Below are 20,186 nucleotides of genomic sequence, written 5' to 3'. Positions count from 1 at the left end.
CGGAGGACCTTGTCCTGTTCACATGGCCAGAAGGAGGTATGCCACAGCTGTGTTGTGGGCTTTACTAGATGCAGATTATTGTCTGTCACTTCCAGCCACTCATTCTCTCATCAATGCAAGACTCTGTACCTCAAATAGTGACACTAGAGCATGCAAGGGAATGGCACACCAAAATAACTGAGGATTACGACACACTTCCTTTGCTGCTAGATCCACCCTTTCATTCCCCGCAGTACCCCTGTGCCCTGTACCCTGCAGAAAGACATCTCCTTCCCCAGCAGTATATTATGGAATTCTTTATCTGCTGGGTACAAATATTGTAGAAACTGAAGAGCACTAAGAGAACTGGAACAGACAACGAATTTAACACTTTAAAAATGTCTCATCTGTTTCACTGCCCACAAGACCGCATATAATTCTGCATTGAACACATTAAAGGCTTGGAAGTCAGACCTTGATGACAAGATTACAAGATTCGGGAAAACAACAGAGCTCCCTCCTATATAGACCCATACATAAAGAGAGCGCCCCCCACCACCTTCCCCCATATAAAGCCACCCGTAAAGACAGCTACATAGCTGTGGTGCTCATTTAAAATGTCAGAGAATATCACATTAAAAACAGAAGCTGGAGTGCAATCTCTCTTTACGGCACCAGATCTAAAATTACTCTAGGCCTATGCAGTAACCAGGCTGTCAGACAGTTAAAGGCCTGGGTTTGAGGTTGTGCTTGCTCCACTTCAATTGACTTCAACACAGGCCACGCACAGATCTCAATATAAAAATGCAGTAAATGAAGCAGGCAAAAAGGAATACAAATGTCTCAAAAATGAGATTGACAGGAAGTGCAAAATGACTAAGAAGGGATTGCTAGAGGACAAATACACTCCTGGAAATGGAAAAAAGAACACATTGACACCGGTGTGTCAGACCCACCATACTTGCTCCGGACACTGCGAGAGGGCTGTACAAGCAATGATCACACGCACGGCACAGCGGACACACCAGGAACCGCGGTGTTGGCCGTCGAATGGCGCTAGCTACGCAGCATTTGTGCACCGCCGCCGTCAGTGTCAGCCAGTTTGCCGTGGCATACGGAGCTCCATCGCAGTCTTTAACACTGGTAGCATGCCGCGACAGCGTGGACGTGAACCGTATGTGCAGTTGACGGACTTTGAGCGAGGGCATATAGTGGGCATGCGGGAGGCCGGGTGGACGTACCGCCGAATTGCTCAACACGTGGGGCGTGAGGTCTCCACAGTACATCGATGTTGTCGCCAGTGGTCGGCGGAAGGTGCACATGCCCGTCGACCTGGGACCGGACCGCAGCGACGCACAGATGCACACCAAGACCGTAGGATCCTACGCAGTGCCGTAGGGGACCGCACCGCCACTTCCCAGCAAATTAGGGACACTGTTGCTCCTGGGGTATCGGCGAGGACCATTCGCAACCGTCTCCATGAAGCTGGGCTATGGTCCCGCACACCGTTAGGCCGTCTTCCGCTCACGCCCCAACATCGTGCAGCCCGCCTCCAGTGGTGTAGCGACAGGTGTGAATGGAGGGACGAATGGAGACGTGTCGTCTTCAGCGATGAGAGTCGCTTCTGCCTTGGTGCCAATGATGGTCGTATGCGTGTTTGGCGCCGTGCAGGTGAGCGCCACAATCAGGACTGCATACGACCGAGGCACACAGGGCCAACACCCGGCATCATGGTGTGGGGAGCGATCTCCTACACTGGCCGTACACCACTGGTGATCATCGAGGGGACACTGAATAGTGCACGGTACATCCAAACCCTCATCGAACCCATCGTTCTACCATTCCTAGACCGGCAAGGGAACTTGCTGTTCCAACAGGACAATGCACGTCCGCATGTATCCCGTGCCACCCAATGTGCTCTAGAAGGTGTAAGGCAACTACCCTGGCCAGCAAGATCTCCGGATCTGTCCCCCATTGAGCATGTTTGGGACTGGATGAAGCGTCGTCTCACGCGGTCTGCACATCCAGCACGAACGCTGGTCCAACTGAGGCGCCAGGTGGAAATGGCATGGCAAGCCGTTCCACAGGACTACATCCAGCATCTCTACGATCGTCTCCATGGGAGAATAGCAGCCTGCATTGCTGCGAAAGGTGGATATACACTGTACTAGTGCCGACATTGTGCATGCTCTGTTGCCTGTGTCTATGTGCCTGTGGTTCTGTCAGTGTGATCATGTGATGTATCTGACCCCAGGAATGTGTCAATAAAGTTTCCCCTTCCTGGGACAATGAATTCACAGTGTTCTTATTTCAATTTCCAGGAGTGTATAAGGATGTAGAGGCTTATCTCACTAGGGCTAAGGTAGATACTGTCTACAGGAAAATTAAAGAGACCTTTGGAGAAAAGAGAACCACTTGTATGAATATCAAGAACTCAGATGGAAACCAGTTCTAAGCAAAGATGGGAAAGCAGACAGGTGGAAGGAGTATATAGAGGGTCTGTACAAGGGCGATGTACTTGAGGACAATATTATGGAAATGGAAGAGGATGTAGATGAAGATGAAATTGGAGATATGATACTGCGTGACGAGTTTGACAGAGCACTGAAAGACCTGAGTCGAAACAAGGCCCCGGGAGTAGACAACATTCCATTAGAACTACTGACAGCCCTGGAAGAGCCAGTCCTGACAAAACTCTACCATCTGGTGAGCAAGATATATGAGACAGGCAAAATACCCTCAGACTTCAAGAAGAATATAATAATTCCAATCCCAAAGAAAGCAGGTGTTGACAGATGTGAAAATTACCGAACTATCAGTTTAATAAGTCACGGCTGCAAAATACTAACGCAAATTCTTTACAGATGAATGGAAAAACTAGTAGAAGCCGACCTCGGGGAAGATCAGTTTGGATTGTGTAGAAATATTGCAACACGTGAGGCAATACTGACCCTATGACTTATCTTAGAAGCTAGATTAAGGAAAGGCAAACCTACGTTTCTAGCATTTGTAGACTTTAGAGAAAGCTTTTGACAATGTTGACTGGAATACTCTCTTTAAAATTCTGAAGGTGGCAGGGGTAAAATACAGGGAGCGAAAGGCTATTTACAATTTGTACAGAAACCAGATGACAGTTATAAGAGTCGAGGGACAGGAAAGGGAAGCAGTAGTTGGGAAGGGAGTGAGACTGGATTGTAGCCTCTCCCCAACGTTATTCAATCTGTATATTGAGCAAGCATTGAAGGAAACAAAAGAAAAATTCGGAGTAGGTATTAAAATCCATGTAGAAGAAATAAAAACGTTGAGGTTCGCCGATGGCATTGTAATTCTGTCAGAGACAGCAAAGGACTTGGAAGAGCAGTTGAACGGAATGGACAGTGCCTTGAAAGGAGGATATAAGATGAACATCAACAAAAGCAAAATGAGGAAATGGAATGAAGTCAAATAAAGTCGGGTGATGCTGGGGGAATTAGATTAGGCAATGAGACACTTAAAGTAGTAAAGGAGTGTTGCTATTTGGGGAGCAAAATAACTGATGATGGTCGAAGTAGAGAGGATATAAAATGTAGACTGGCAATGGCAAGGAAAGAGCTTCTGAAGAAGAGAAATTTATTAACATCGAGTATAGATTTAAGTGTCAGGAAGTCGTTTCTGAAAGTATTTGTATGGAGTGTAGCCATGTATGGAAGTGAAACATGGATGATAAATAGTTTGGACAAGAAGAGAATAGAAGCTTTCAAAATATGGTGCTACAGAAGAATGCTAAAGATAAGTTGGGTAGATCACATAACTAATGAGGAAGTATTGAATAGGATTGGGGAGAAGAGAAGTTTGTGGCACAACTTGACTAGAAGAAAGGATCGGTTGGTAGGACATGTTCTGAGGCATCAAGGGATCACCAATTTAGTATTGGACGGCAGTGTGGTGGGTAAAAATCGTAGAGGGAGACCGATAGATGAATACACCAAGCACATTCAGAAGGATGTAGGTTGCAGTAGGTACTGGGAGTTGAAGATACTTGCACAGGACAGAGTAGCATGGAGAGCTGCATCAAACCAGTCTCAGGACTGAAGACCACAACAACAACAACAACAACAACAACAACAAGTCAGTGGCATGATGGATCACTCATGTGATGTGGTCCACCATTTCTGGATGCTGTTGTGGCATTCAAACACAGTCAGCTGGCTGAACAGTGTCCAGTTAGCCCTGCTGTCCATCCATTTTGGTGACTTCTGTTCAGGTAGTACTCCATCCAGTATGTAAATGTGGAATGGGAAGTGGTCACTACTGGAATGTATGTCATCAATGACTTCCCATTGAACAGAGTCAGAAAGAGAAGTTGATGGCCAAGAACAATCCAGTTGCAACACAGAAACGAGTGGGAGTACCAGCATTGAGGATGCAAAGCTCATGCATGAGATGTAAAGAGGCTCTCCAACAACCAATCCCGAAGGCAAGTAGAGGTTGAGCCGCACAAGCCATGATGTGCACGTAAGTCCTCCCTCCATTAGGAGAAATGGTCGGGGGAATTGTTCTATAAGATCTGTGTGAGTCTCATAGTCTACTGCATCTCATAGAAGTAAACAGAGTGAGAAGTGATCCTCTGACACACAAGAATTTCAACTGAAACTACCTGCGGGTCAGTAACTAGGGGGAAGAGCAGACAAGTGGTGCGCGTTATTGACACACACAGTGACCCCTCCCTTGGCTCTTTCCCCAGTCAGGTCGTCCTTGGAGTGTAGGATATAGCCCTGCATCAGTATCTTTAAAACGAATTTCTTGTAAGCATAAGCGCAAGGGGCATGGTTGTGCTAGAAATTTCAGTTCTTCTACATGAGTCCTGAACCCATTCACGTTCCACTGTAGTGTGGGAGCCAATTCATCAGTGTGGTTTTGATTTACCCATGTCTTTGCGCAGGGGAGGTGAATCACTTGTAGAGCGACTGGGAGTGGCAGGGTTCACTGGGCCGGTGATGAGGCTTCTTAACTCCATGATGTCCTCCTCATCAGTGAGACATGCCAGAATCATGCCTAACAACACCTGGGACAGCTTTTGACCCGAACATTGTGATCATTTCCCTGCACACTATCCCTTCGAGGATGATGGAGAAAGGAGGCATTGAGAGGCACTTCATTTTCGTGTGTCTTCTTGAAGCTCCCTGGTCTTTTCTGTTGCAGCTGCCTGGATTCCTTTGTCTTTACTTGGTTTGTCTTGGCATGTAATGTCAAGTACAGTTGCTGGACATCACCTGCGTGACCTGGGGAACAGATTACTGTACCATGGAAGTATACAAGTGGCAAAGACAGGGGGTTTCATTGCCTTATATTAATTGTTGGCTGTAAGTCAAAGGAACCCTGCTATAGTATGTTCAGGCAGCATTGGAGAATTGAATTTGACAACGAAGGTGGCAGTCTTTTCAGTTTCTACATTATTGTTTCACATTTGTTGCTCTACATCTGCCATTCCCTGTGATGCCCATTCTTGTTCAGCTCTGCTACATCCAAGTTCATGATATTACAGCACACGACCATAACCTTGCCCGAGTTGAGAGAGTTGTGTATCTCAACAAAGATATCATATTCGCCCAATCTGGGTGATTTCTTAAGAAGTTCAACCCGCTTTAACTGGATGGTTTCCACCAGCAAGAAACCATTACATAAGCATTTAATAGACTCTAAGGTGCCAGGAAGTCCTTCCAAGCCTTTATGGCAAAGAATGGAGACACTTCTTCAAACGACCCTTTGTTCCTCTCAATCAGCAGAAACACATTTTGTTTTAAGATTCCTTGAGCCCTATTACTTTAGCACAAATGAGTCCGATTATCAGGAGAGCTGGCCCCATCATTCATTCATTAGGATGAGTGGATAAGAGTACAAGACAGAGCCCTGTGTGCATGAGCAAGGCTTGTACAACTGAAGTGTGGCAGGTTCCCAATAGGTTGCCCACTCAAGACTGTTTCACCTCAACTGCCGTGCATTTCATCAACATGCAGTACACCTTCAGATTGAGGAGTTTTTTATATCCTCGCAATCCACATGGTCGAACCACGATTTCCGTTCCCTGTGACACACATCATTCCACTGCTGCACCACGTGGTGGTCACTGAAGCACACCCAGAACCTATGGTAGCAGAGGACTGCTGGCACTTACCTGCCCCCTGCTCAGGAACCCTGGGGTCACCAAGCCCGTACACAGCAAATGAGCATTAAGACCCAGAGATGAGTTCTCCAGAGGATAGGTTAAGCCATGTTGTAGGGACATCAGGAGGGGCTGTGAAGCAACACTGGATGTGAGGAATTCTTGGATGGCTTGTAAGAGATGATTTTGTAGTAGTGTTGGTGGATCAAGTTGCGATGTGGTTGAAACTGTTCAAGGCAGAGTTCAATGTTAGGTTTGGTGTTGGAGAGGTATTGGGATTGGATTGCAAAGTGAAGTTTCTTCCTGACATCATGTGTGAAGGAAAGTATGTCCTTCACTACAGCAGCATGATTAAATCTGTGTTTAGAGCTGAAAGTGAGATCTTTGGATAATACAGATAACTCAGGAAGGGTGAGTGCTCTAGATGAGAGTTTGAGATCACACTATTGTTGTGACTGGTTATTTTGAGTATGAGCTGTTATTGGTCTGGCAGTGGTGAAGGATGGGGAACATAAAGGCGGTTGGCCAAGATGGTTATTCAAGGTCTCAGTAATATATGTACTGTACCACTACAAAATATCAAACAAATTCAATTAATATACTCACATCAACTGGACTTTGATACTAGCACCTTCAACAACTGTTATCATTTTCGATGATGGTTCAAATCTGTACTCCTTCATCATTGGTCTGAGATAATATTCACTTGGACTGAGTGAACTGAATGTCCTTTTACCATCAGCATCAGTCTGGCTGTTGCGTCGAAAACTTTCACCTCCAGACAGGGACAATAATACACCCTAAAAATGAAGAGGGAACTTTTTTTATTAATGTGAAACTAAGTGGTGCACAGGGCTTAAAACATAATTCTGATACAATACCTGCAATGGTTTCCCATCAGCTTTGTCTATTACTTCTACCACAATTTCTGCTAATTTGTGGGCTTTGAAAGTGGTTTTAGCGTCAGGACCAGACAACACATAGCCTTCTTTTTCAGCTGATACACTGCAAATGAGGTAAACAGCAGAAATGTCACACTGAAGAACTTGATAAACAAATGTGTATAATTAACAACCACATAATGTAGATTAATTATCCTGAGCACTTTTACAGCTATTTGATTAACTATGTTTGTTCTAAAAAACAAAGCTTGTCTTGAAATATCTATTGAAATTTCATATTATTCAATCAGAAAAGAAACAAAAAATAAATGAAAAGGGAAACACAGGTAAGTCCTACATCTGTGATTCAGTTCGGTAACATACATTTACATTAAAATATACAGACGAAAGTTGACATACCGGTATTTTAATCCATCAGAAAGAGGACCAAACTTAAATTTTCCATCAGTGGAAGTGTCTGTGCTTGCAACGATTTCCTCAGAACCTTCTACAAATACTGATACTTTAACACCGACCAGTGGTGGCTCTACTTTTCCTTCTATGATATGACCTTTATCAGCATAAAATTCAACTCCTTTATCAGTACAGTCAGAAGGCCCTGACAAAGTGCTTTTTACAGGTGTGAACAAAAGTGTATTGGCTGCTGGAACAAATCTGAGTCTCTCCCCTTCTACAACATGGAGCTGGAATTTGTACTCATACTGGCCATTATTCAGCGGTTGTGGCTCCAGTGGTCCAATCCTAAACAAAAGAACAATTTATAAATAAAAGGAAGTGATTATTTGAATTCTGTTCAATAGTTTTTGCTCATTGCCAATAAAAAGATAAGTCCTAGAAAAATTCAGCTCTCACTGGACTCTGAAAGTTTTTTTTGGCTACAAGTAGTGCGTGTAGAAAGTATCTGGATCCACATTGACTGCTTCAGGAATGATGATACACAAGCCAGAGTCAATGCAGCACAGATGCAATTATGTGAAGTCACAAAGGCTCTATGTTACAATCATTCCAATCCAACTTAAAGCTCAAGTATATCAGATGTTGGTACGAGGACTATGCCAAAAGTTTTTAGCAGCCCGTAAACCGTAAGGCGGAGGACAATGGGGCTGTTTTCATTCGAAAGAGCGATGTTTTTCGACCTTGGGACATGTGTGCGCAGCCCCTGGCTAGCGGTGATCCCCCCACAGCGCGGTAAGAAAGCACGGGCAGTGCTGAGTCAGAGATGGTGCAGGATGGAGCTGTCGCGCCACGACTTTCGCGCCATGATTTTTTACGATTATAAAATTCTAATGGTACGCAAAGTGCGGAATTCCCCACAAAAAGTGAAGGTTTTGTTATATCTGTAACACTCCCTGTTCCTTTGTTTAGTGGCAAATCGACACAGCTCACATCACCAATTCTTCACTGAATATTGTTTATATTCAGGGCTATCTGTTTTTCATTTTCATGTCAATACTTCAATGTTAAATCTCCAAAATGTCATGACTGTAACCATGAAATGACCCCATACTGACAACAGCCTCTTAATACACTTACTCCTTTGTGAAGTCTGTTGCCAACAATCAATAACACTTACGAAATAACAGCAACATTCATAAATAAAATACTACAAGCAGAAATGACTAACACTATGCACTACTCAGCATTGGTGTCCCACAGAGAGCAGTGAGTATTCAGTGATAAAAACCTTTGACAACCTATCCAGTGATGTAAAGAGTAAAAAAAAATTAACTTCAAACACAAACTGAAATCAAAATAGTTTGACAACTCCTCTACCCCATAGGAGAATATGTGTGTGTGTGTGTGTGTGTGTGTGTGTGTGTGTGTGTGTGAGGGGGGGGGGGGGGGGGAGGCAGCACATACGAAAGGTCAAGAGAGAAGGGATGAAGTGGGGAAGAATATACAAATAGTTGAGTACCAAATATTGTGTAGAAAAACGAAGTAACTTAAGACAATTATGTAACTGATCAAGATTATTCCGTATTTTTCACTGAAAATTCGTAGATGAAAACTGACTTGTTCCACATGATAGCAAATGTCCAAGCTAAATTTAACTAAACCTCTAAGCCATTGAAATGCAGATGCTGTGTCAGATAACAGGAGTGACTCTGGCAGACAGTATCAGAAACATCATCATCACACAGCAGTTCAGTGTGAAGCCAAACACTGAGAATATGTTAAAGGGCATGTATGGAGAGCAGCACAGAGCACAGTGAAAAATTATGGATACCTCGTCAATGTGGATGGATGAAGATCACACACAGTACCAAAGAAATCAGAGTTGATCCACAAAGCAAAATCCAAGACCATGTTAGGAAGAAAAACAAAATGCTTCATGCAACTACTGGCTGTTTATGCCTCGAAATGCCTTATTAATGAAAGAGAAGCAGTGATTTTTTTTATTTTTTTAATGTTTGACCATCTGACTTATCTCCTGCATGTTGGGTATACTGGGACAGCAACTCATTTTAGAATGAGATGCAAAAAGAGACAACAAGACTTGCAACTACAATGGATTACATTATTTGGGGCCATACAAGTATGTACCCACTTTATTTACTGCTATTTTGGGTGGACATTTTACTTTGCAAACATTGGTTGGTTTGAGAATAGGCATAGCCCAAAACTTGTCACTGATTAAATAAACATCCATTTTAGTTGTAACTCTGGCAGTCTCTTTTTGCATCACAACAATGTGAATTGTTTCTGTTTTCAAGTAATAATTTTCTGTGTGGTAAAGCCTTCTGAAAATGACAGGAAAGTGAAAATGAATTCAATAAGAAGAAGAAGAAGAAGAAGAAGAAGAAAAGACCTGCTTTATAATACAATTACATACCTATTTTTCATTTACCGATAACTTTTTTTCAAAAACTACAGTCACCTTCTTAAAAATATTGAAAGGAGGACCAGGGGAAAATGTTCTATCAGTATGACAGTAACAAAGTTGTCAGTTTGAATGAATAGATAGACAGACACACTACCGTATGTGTGAAGAACATGTTGCTGCAGAAAGTTCAGAATGTTGCTGGGATCTTTGTACCTGATCTCCATTTAACTGACTTAGATTGTTCTTAATAATACAAAGATTTCGTATTTTCACAATTGTCATTTTTGTTGATCTTCAGCTGCAACTTGTTTTAACTTCTCTTGATTTCCTTTTAATTCTGCTACGTATTAGTGTGCCTACATTAATTCTTAGAACCCATTCATTATTCACATTCCCCAAAACATACACAGGTACTGAAGGCAAGGAAACATCAGTCCAAACTGGAGAGACAAACAATACTGGAAGTGGTCAAGAAGTAACAATGAATTAGTGTAATTTCAATTAGTAAGTTTGTCAACCAGTTTCAATGTTTCTTGCCAGAAGGGCTAAAGTAGATTAGATAACATGTATTTTTCATTCCATACTGTGGAGATCCTTCAGAATACACAACTTGGGCGTGAGTGGACCCCATTCTGGACTCTACCTCAGAAAAATCCGAGAAGGCACCAGGAACTGAACCTAGGTCCTTTCACACCAAAGACAGTGATGCTAACCATTTGGCTATGGGGATGATAAAATATTTTCATTTGAAAGGTAATAAATAACTTGCCACAAAAATGTAAATGTACAATACACTGAGGCGCATATGACAATTCTTAGGCTATTGCAGCCATGCATCATCAAATAAAATATCATTTTACAACCCTTATTTACAATGCTTGCATTACTGTACTGATTTTTTACAGCCATATTGTACTAATACTAGGATTGGTTTGGTTGATATTATTAGTAACATACGCACATAAGTTGGTTCTACTAAGAAATTCATCCATAAAATTGGAGTACTTGGTCACCAATAAATCCTTTAAGCTGCTCTTAAAATGAACTTTATTAGTAGTTTAACTTTTTATGGCTGTTGGAAAGTTACTGAAATGTGTGAGTCTGAATAATGAACACCTTCCTGGACCAAAGTGACTTCCAACCTTTGTAAAGATTATTGTTATTTCTAGTACTGAGTTATTTGTGTGAAAAAGATATACAAGGTGTATCAAAAAGAATCATCTGATTTAAAAAAAAAAAAAAAAAAAAAAAAAAAACAACTATTATGTTATTTGAGATATGTGTGTGAACAACATACTGTTGGAAAAAGCAAACACTCGAGTTTTACACGGGTAGATCAAAAAGAATCATCCAATTTTTAAAAATCATAACTATTTTGTTATTTGAGATAAGGATATGGTCCATTTTTCTTTGTCAGGAACATGCAGGAGATAAGTCAGATGGTCAAACATAAAAAAATCAAAAAAATCACTGCTTCTCTTTCATTAATAAGGCATTTCAAGGCATAAACAGCCAGTAGTTGCATGAAGCATTTTGTTTTTCTTTCTAACATGGTCTTGGATTTTGCTTTGTGGATCAACTCTGATTTCTTTGGTACTGTGTGTGATCTTCATCCATCCACATTGACGAGGTATCCATAATTTTTCACTGTGCTCTGTGGTGCTCTCCATACATGCCCTTTAACATATTCTCAGTGTTTGGCTTCACACTGACCTGCTGTTTGATGATGATGTTTCTGATACTGTCTGCCAGAGTCACTCCTGTTATCTGACACAGCATATGCTTGAGAACTTTCCTTTCCCACAGTTGGAGACTGATTCAAACGACTTCATTTACTAACAAGATGGGGCATTGCCACACTGGCATCTGGAAGTGCAGGAATTTTTAAATCAAAGGATTACTGAAAGATGGATCGGTCAAATGGACCAAATGATTCAGCGTTACATTACTGGACTCCAAGGTCACTGGACCTCACTGTATGTGATTATTTCTTGTGGGGGTTTATAAAAGACTCTGTTTATATGCCTCCATTACCAACAACAGTGAATGAACTGAGACATTGCATAACAGCAGCTGTGGAAGCTGTAACTGAAGACATGCTTGCTGCAGTGTGGGAACAATTTGAATACCCCAATGACGTATGCCATGCATCTCAGGGGGGGCATACTGAACACCTATGAGAGAAGGGACAAAAAACTTTTTGAGTTTCCCGTTCATCAAAAAACAATCCCATTAATAAACAAAAAAAAAATTCATTGCATATGTTTATTAGTTTCAGAAATATGTACGTGCCAAATTGGATGATTTTTTTTTGATACACCCTGTATATCTTAATGATAAATTTCATTAAGGAGTAAATACACATGGAAACAGTAGTTACTATCCCTAATTCTGTAAACAGGAATCTGCAGGATGTTCTTTAAGTTCACACCACAAATAATTCTCATCATAGTTTTTGGACCTGGAAAATTTTCACTTGGCTTTAAGAGTTACATCAATAGATAACCTTGTGTGACATTATGGAATGAAAGTAAGCATAGTACGCTAGAATGAAAGTAAGCATAGTACGCTAGCTTCTTTTAATTTTTATATCAGTTATGTCTGACAACATTCACACTGCAAATAGAGACTTGTTTAGGCACTTCAAAAGTTCTGTGGTATGCTCCTCTCAGTTTTATTTATTATCAGGCTCTAATCCCAAGAATTCTATGTCATAAACATTGTTAGTATTCAGTTTTTACTTTCATTAAGTGTACACGTTTATTCTTCATCTTCCCAAATAAAATAAAAGACTTCATCAACTTACATTCATTAAACAGGATCAAATCGACAGGCAGCATAGGTCTATAAACTGCATGTCTCATGTTGAGGTACTTCTATGAATGGCAGAATACTATAAGTATCATGCCAGCACAGCTCAGACCCCACTTTGAACCAGTATCAGACTCCATTGTATCAAGACTTAGTTATAACAGCAGCAGGTAATCATGTATCACAGAAAGATTTAATTACTGTATTATTCCTGTTTAAATAGCAAATACTGCACTGTCAATGCTCGAGATGGTGATATATATTACCGAAACAGGAACACCATTGTGCTTCATCTGCTAAATCCAATGCTTGTCTTACATAACCCATCAATTACATCCTTCTGCATTTTACCACCATCATTCTTTACATATGCTTAATTTTCCTGGATGTGTGAACTTTAAGATGAATGTAAAATATACTGTTGGACAAAATCAAGATTGTGTCAAGTGCAGTTATATTTCATTATTTGCTTTTTTAACTGTGCAGTGACATGAAAGTAACACAACAGAATCATAAAGAACATAACTTATCTCACTTTCTCTGAATATATATTAAGAGTTTAAAATTTAATCTGTTGTGAAAATATAAAATTGGGCATGAATAATAATAACATTAATAACAATAAAAATAAAATGATTTCTTGTTCCCAGATAGAAACAACCCGGCAAAATCAAAACAAAATAAAATCAATTAGAAACTGGAAGCTTCAGTCATTATAACCTTATTTCTTTCAGTTGGAAAAAATAATGTTGAAAATGGGACTTTCTGTGGTTTCTCTACAATACATTTAAGTGAATACTGGGATGATTTCTAAAACAATGTGATGGCTGATTACAACCAGTGCCCTTACCCAATATGGTGTTCAAGCCTGAATCCTCTGTCTGGATATTATACATCCTGACCCCTCAGCCACAGAGATGGGTACTCAGACTTTATATCATGAGGACATATCTTATGAAGCAATACTTGAAATGCAACTTCTCTGATTAAATAGGATAAATGCTAGCTAAAACAGTGTCTCCAAAGAGCTCATGCGAATAACTGTTAGTATGTCTAACTGACATTCACTTGTTATTGTAAAGGTTAGGTTCAGCCCTCATATGGCTTGGTTTACAAGTCATGATTACTTTTATGCATTAAATTAGGCAACCACTTATGCAATATAATCATTATCACCATAAAAACATAATATGGTCAGGATATTTGGATAAAGAAAAGAATCTTATCAAAACTATATTTACCAAATTGTGATATCTATCAATATTTATATGAATGTATGCAGGAAATAACTATTCATATAAATATGGATAGATATCACAATTTGATAAATATAGTTTGGATAAGATGAATGTATGCGGGAAATAACTATCCCATGTGGAGTTGCTAGTCTCCCATTGTGCGCTTCCCTGGGTGGTGGATAGGGGAACGCTCACCAGATATGGTGGGTAATGAGGAAATAAAATGCCCAGGGCGGACCAAAACTAGCAAGCCTCCGCCCCTCTAACAAGGGAAGGGGGTTGGCGGCAGGAAGGGCATCCGGCTCTAAAAACATTGCCAAAACAAGAGGAATGATGGATGCTTCTCAAGATAAATGTTCCGGAGTAATAGCCTCCCATTCGGATCTCCGGGGGAGGCGTTTTGCGAAGGATCCAAAGGTGTTCAAGATCAGAGTGGGAACTGCAAACGTGGGAATGATGACGGGAAAGGGAAGAGAGATAGTAGACATGATGCAGAGGAGGAAGATAAAGGCTTTGTGTGTGCAGGAGACAAGGTGAAAGGGCAATAAGGCAAAGATCTTAGCTGAAGGCTATAAGCTACTTTATAGTAGTGCAAGCCCGGAATCAAAAAATGGAGTTGGAGTTATTTTGCACAGAGAGCTTCAAGAAGAGGTATGTGAAGTCAGCAGAGTAAATGATAGGATCATGTATGTTAAGATGATGTTTGGTGGAGAAATGGTAATAGTGCTGACAGCCTATGAACCCCAAGTGCGATGTTCAGAGGACGAGAAGGTAAAGTTTTGGGAGAGATTTGGATGGAGTAATGGTCGGAATACCAGAGAATGAAAGAGTGATAGTCGGAGGGGACCTAAATGGTCATGCTGGCAGAAGGAAAGGTGGGGAAGAGAGGTGGCATGGACAATGGGGATATGGCGAGAGAAATGAGGAAGGAAAAAAGATAGTGGAGTTTGTAGTGGCTTTTGATCTAGTGTTTATGAATACCTATTTCCAAAGAAAAAGAGAAAAAAACTAATAACATACAGGAGTGACAAAAATAAAAGCCAAATTGATCACATATTATGTAGAAGGAAAAATAGTGGGGAGGTGCAAAATACTAAGGTCATATACGGTGAAGGAATAGCAACACAACGTAAGTTGATCGTAGCGGATTGTGAGACGAAAGTATGTAAAAGACAGAGGAACATAAATCAACGTGAAAGGAAAATTAAGTGGTGGAGATTAAAGGTTAAAAATTTGAGAGAGGAGTTTAGTGAAAAAGTACTGGGAAAGGTAAAATTGGCACGGAGAGTGCAGGAGTGGTGGAATATAAATATAAATAGTGCTGTTATAAGGAGGACCGGGGTGGAAGTGTTTGGGTTAACATCTGGGAGAAGGGTGCCAAAAGATAAGGAAGCATGGTGGTGGAATGAAGAGGTGCAGAAGGTTGTGAAGGAAAATAAAGATGCTAAGAGGAAGTGGGATATGTCCGGAAGTGCTGAGGATGGACAAGCATACAAAAGTGCAAAGGAGGAGGCAAAACGAGCCGCGGCTAAGGCTAAAGCTGAATCAGTAAGGGAGGCATACGAACAACTACAGAAAAATCAGGATATGAGACAACTTATACGGATAGGCAAATCAAGAGATAAAGCTGCTAAGGATCTAACAGCAATAAAACAAAGAAAGATGAAACAAGAATAATTCTGCATGACCATGGAAAAATAATCCAAAGGTGGTTGAATTATTTTGAGAAATTGCTGAATGAAGAAAATGTAAACATGAAAACTGAGGAAGGAGGGGCAAACGAAGGATTAACGATGGATGTAAGTAGAGATGAAGTCGAATGGGCAGTTGAAAAGATGAAAAATGGGAAGGCAATTGGTCCAGACCAGATCCCCGTTGAGGTATGGAAGTGTCTCGGTAAAAAGGGAATTGAGCTTCTTTGGGATTTAATGAAGAAGATTTGGCTACAGGAGGAGATGACAGACAAGGGGAGAACTAGTGTATGGATCCCAACATTTACGGGGAAAGGTGATGTGCAGGACTGCAGTCACTATAGAGGTATTAAACTGATGGCACACACAATGAAAATTTGGCAAAGAGCTATAGAAGCAAGATTACGCAAGGAGACTGTGGTGTGTGAAGAACAGTTTGGGTTAATGCCAGGAAGAGGAACGACTGATGCAATACATGCTTTAAAGCAGATAGTGGAGAGACATGGGGAGTTACAAGCCGATCTACATATGGCTTTCCTTGATTTGGAGAAAGCATATGACAGAGTCCCAAGGGACAAAATATGAAGAAGCATGAGATAGCAGTGCGTGTCAGAGAAGTATGTGAGATTAGTGAAGGAAATGTACAGACAAGCAATGATACAGGTGAGAAGTAGTGTGGGCATGACAAAGGAGCTTCCAGTAAAAGTAGGGTTACATCAAGGGTCTGCACTTAGTACCTACCTCTTTGACCTAGTCCCTATCTCTTTGACCTGATTATGGATGTGCTGGTGAAAGATGTCAAGAAGGAAGCGCCGTGGAATATGATGTTTGCGGATGATGATGTTCTTTGTGAGCAGAGCATTGACAGACTTGAGGAAAAGCTGGAGGATTGGAGGAAGGCACTAGAAGAAAGAGGTATGAAAACTAGCAGGACAAAATCAGAATATTTAGCACTGAAGGGTGTGCAGATGAGGTCTTGCAAGATCCAGGATGATGAGCTGAAATCTGTCTGCAAATTTAAATACCTGGGGTTGTACATACAGAGGGACGGAGGACTGGAAAGCAAGATACAACACCGAATAAATTGCGGTTGGAACAACTGGAGGAAAATGAGTGGAGTGTTGTGTGACAAGAAGGTGAGCATTGGGTTGAAAGGGAAAGTGTACAAGTCGGTGGTAAGGCCTGCTATGATATATGGGGCAGAGACATGGGCAATCACAGTAGCCCAGGAAAGGAAGATGGAAGTGGCGGAAATGAGGATGCTGAGGTGGATGTGTGGGGTAACAAGGAAGGACAGGATTAGAAATTAATTTGTTAGAGGAGCTGTGAAAGTGGGACCCATGGGGAAAAAGATACAAGACAGCAGAAAAAGGTGGTATGGACACTTACAGAGAAAAGGGGACGAGTATATCGGAAACAGAGTTGAAGATATAAAGATTGAAGGAGCGAGGAGGAGAGGAAGACTGAAGATGAGGTGGAAGGATAAGATATCCGGGGACCTAAGGGAGTAAGGATGGAAGAAGGAAGAGGCAATGGACAGAGTACTATGGAGGAGAAGGATCCAGAAGAGCAATGCTGACCCTACGTGACGTGGGACAAGGCGATGATAAAGAAGAAGAAGAAGAAGAAGAAGAAGAAGAAGAAGAAGTAGAAGAAATAACTATCTTGCTATCTAACATAAAAAGTTTACACCAACAGTATAAGCACAGCCAATGCAATGCTCAGTCGTGGCTGTGTACATTGCAGGCATCTCGGCAGTTCCACACAGTCTGATGAAAAGAATTTTGCAGTTTTTGGACAGCTGCAAAGGGAGACTAACACTGACAATCCCAAACAATATGACCACTGCCCTACACAAGACTGAATGCTGCCTGCTGCCACAGCAGACATGTGATGCAGCAAGGGAAGTATAAAAGCTGACCACAGATAGAAAGGGAATGATTCTAGCAGCCACAGAGACTGCAAATATGAAAACCCCCTAAGAAACCCCACCCCCCGTCGTAACTGCCGTCTGCTTCACGTCTGCTGTGCAGCGAGCTACGTTAATTTAAGTATCAATTCTATTTCTCTTACTTGTCACTTCTTCTTCCGTATGTTTTTGCTTTTAGGAAGCTTTATTTGTCGAGTGCTAGTAATAGTGTTCCACAGATTTCGTGTTTGTTTTGAATACAGTCAGAGAGAGTCCCTTTAGTCAGCCATAGTGCCAGTGCTGTAGTAACTGCCGTCTGCTTCACGTCTGCTGTGCAGCAAGCTACGTTAATTTAAGTATTAACTGTATTTTTCTTACTTGTAATTTCTTCTTCCGTGTGTTTTTGCTTTTAGGAAGCATTAATTGTTGAGTGCTAGTAATAGTGTTCCACAGATTTCGTGTTTGTTTTGAATACAGTCAGAGAGAGTCCCTTTAGTCAACCATAGTGCCAGTAGTGCTAGTGTTTGTTTTCAATACAGTCCAGAGACAGGTAGTGCTATTTTCATTGTTTTCTTCAAGAAGTGTCTAGCAACCACAGTTCAGTCAACTATCAGCCGCCTTTAGTGAATTAACAGTCTAGTTAAAAGTTAACTCTCTACAGTAAATTGATTTCTTAGGATGGATAGGATGTGTGACTGCTGTGAACGGATGCAGGAGGAGCTGGCCACTGTTTGTGAACAGCTGAACGTGTTGATGGCCGCGGTCAGGCGTCTTCAGGCTGCTGCCTCGGAGTGCAGCGGCAGTGGGGAGTCTGGTGCGTCGCATAGTACACCCCAGGTGTTACATGCTTCACCCACTGTCCCTGCTGTCGAGACATCTTCGCGGGTACCGGGCGCGGTTGGGCCACCCTCTCCCCAAGGGGAGTGGCGGGTTCAGCTGCGCACGAGGCGGAGTGTTAATGTGGAAGCTGGCCGTGTGGCATCGTTCGTTCTGCCTGTGAGTGGACATGTGGCCGCTCCTTCAGCAAGGTTCGAGCAGGCACACGGGGGGAGGAGTTTATTAGATACTGGGAGCTCCAACGTTAGGCGGGTGATGGAGCCCCTTAGAGAAATAGTGGAAAGGTTGGAGAAGAAAACCAGTGTTCACTCTGTCTGCTTACCGGGGGGGTTTCATCCGAGATGTGGAGGAGGCTCTGCCGGCGGCGATAGAGAGCACTGGGTGCACTCGACTGCAAATTGTTGATCATGTCGGCACCAGTGACTCCTGCCGTCTGGGTTCAGAGCTCATCCTCAGTTTGTACAGGCGGTCGGCGGAATTGGTGAAGGCGGAAAGCCTCGCTCGCGGGGTGGGATCTGAGCTAACTATTTGTAGTATCGTTCCCAGAACCGATCGCGGTCCTCTGGTTTGGAGCTGAGTAGAAGGCTTAAACCAGAGGCTCAGACGATTCTGCGGAGATCTGGGGTGCAAATTTCTCGACCTCCGCTATCGGGTGGAGAAATGTAGGGTCCTCCTGAATAGGTCAGGCGTGCACTACACGCAAGAAGCGGCTACAAGGGTAGTGGAGTACATGTGGAGTGCACATATGAGTTTTTTAGATTACAGAATTCCCTCTCTAGGCCCGACAAGATGCCTCCTAAGATGCGGCAAGGTAAGAGTAGGCAAAATGCAACAGGGGATAACAATATTAATGTGCTAATAGTAAACTGCAGGAGCGGCTATAGAAAGGTCCCAGAACTGCTCTCATTAATAAACGGTCACAGGGACAGAAAGTTGGCTGAAACCAGATGTAAACAGTAATGAAATCCTAAACTCAGATTGGAATGTATACCGCAGAGACAGGCTGGACAGTGAAGGGGGAGGCGTGTTTATAGCGATAAGAAGTGCAATAGTATCGAAGGAAATTGACGGAGATCAGACATGTGAAATGATTTGGGTGAAGGTCACGGTTAAAGCAGGCGCAGACATGGTAATTGGATATCTCTATAGGCCCCCTGCCTCAGCAGCTGTTGTGGCTGAGCACCTGAAGGATAATTTGGAAAATATTTCGAGTAGATTTCCCCACCATGTTATAGTTCTGGGTGGAGATTTTAATTTGCTGGATATAGACTGGGAGACTCAGACGTTCATAACGGGTGGCAGGGACAAAGAATCCAGTGAAATTTTTTTAAGTGCTTTATCTGAAAACTACCTTGAGCAGTTAAACAGAGAACCGACTCGTGGCGATAACATTTTAGACCTTCTGGTGACAAACAGACCCGAACTATTTGAAAAAGTTAACGCAGAATAGGGAATCAGCGATCATAAAGCGGTTACGGCATCGATGATTTCAGCCGTAAATAGGAATATTAAAAAGGGTAGGAAGATTTTTCTGTTTAGAAAAAGTGACAAAAAGCAGATTTCAGAGTACCTGTTGGCTCAACACAAAAGTTTTGTCTCAAGTACAGATAGTGTTGAGGATCAGTGGACAAAGTTCAAAACCGTCGTACATAATGCATTAGATGAGTATGTGCCAAGCAAGATCGTAAGAGATGGAAAAGAGCCACCGTGGTACAACAGCCGAGTTAGAAAACTGCTGCGGGAGCAAAGGGAACTTCACAGCAAACATAAACACAGCCAAAGCCTTGCAGACAAACAAAAATTACGCTAAGCGAAATGTAGTATGAGGAGGGCTATGCGAGAGGCGTTCAATG

At 42.0% G+C, this 20,186-nt stretch overlaps 1 protein-coding gene across 1 annotated transcript in view; it reads right to left on the bottom strand.

Moving 5' to 3' along the window:
- Nucleotides 1–20,186, bottom strand: part of LOC126473173 (nodal modulator 3) — a 159,476-nt gene that overhangs the window by 16,936 nt on the left and 122,354 nt on the right. The window contains exons 11-13 of the mRNA XM_050100059.1: nt 7,423–7,764; nt 7,003–7,126; nt 6,728–6,921 (exon numbers count right to left, since the gene is read on the bottom strand). Of these exons, the coding sequence (XP_049956016.1) occupies nt 6,728–6,921; nt 7,003–7,126; nt 7,423–7,764 (660 nt within the window). The remainder of the gene's footprint in view (nt 1–6,727; nt 6,922–7,002; nt 7,127–7,422; nt 7,765–20,186) is intronic.

Source organism: Schistocerca serialis, chromosome 1, assembly GCF_023864345.2.
Source record: "Schistocerca serialis cubense isolate TAMUIC-IGC-003099 chromosome 1, iqSchSeri2.2, whole genome shotgun sequence".
In the NCBI taxonomy this organism is placed as follows: domain Eukaryota; kingdom Metazoa; phylum Arthropoda; class Insecta; order Orthoptera; family Acrididae; genus Schistocerca; species Schistocerca serialis.
Note: the sequence above shows the minus strand (reverse complement) of the source record. Positions and strands in the feature narration are given on the sequence as shown.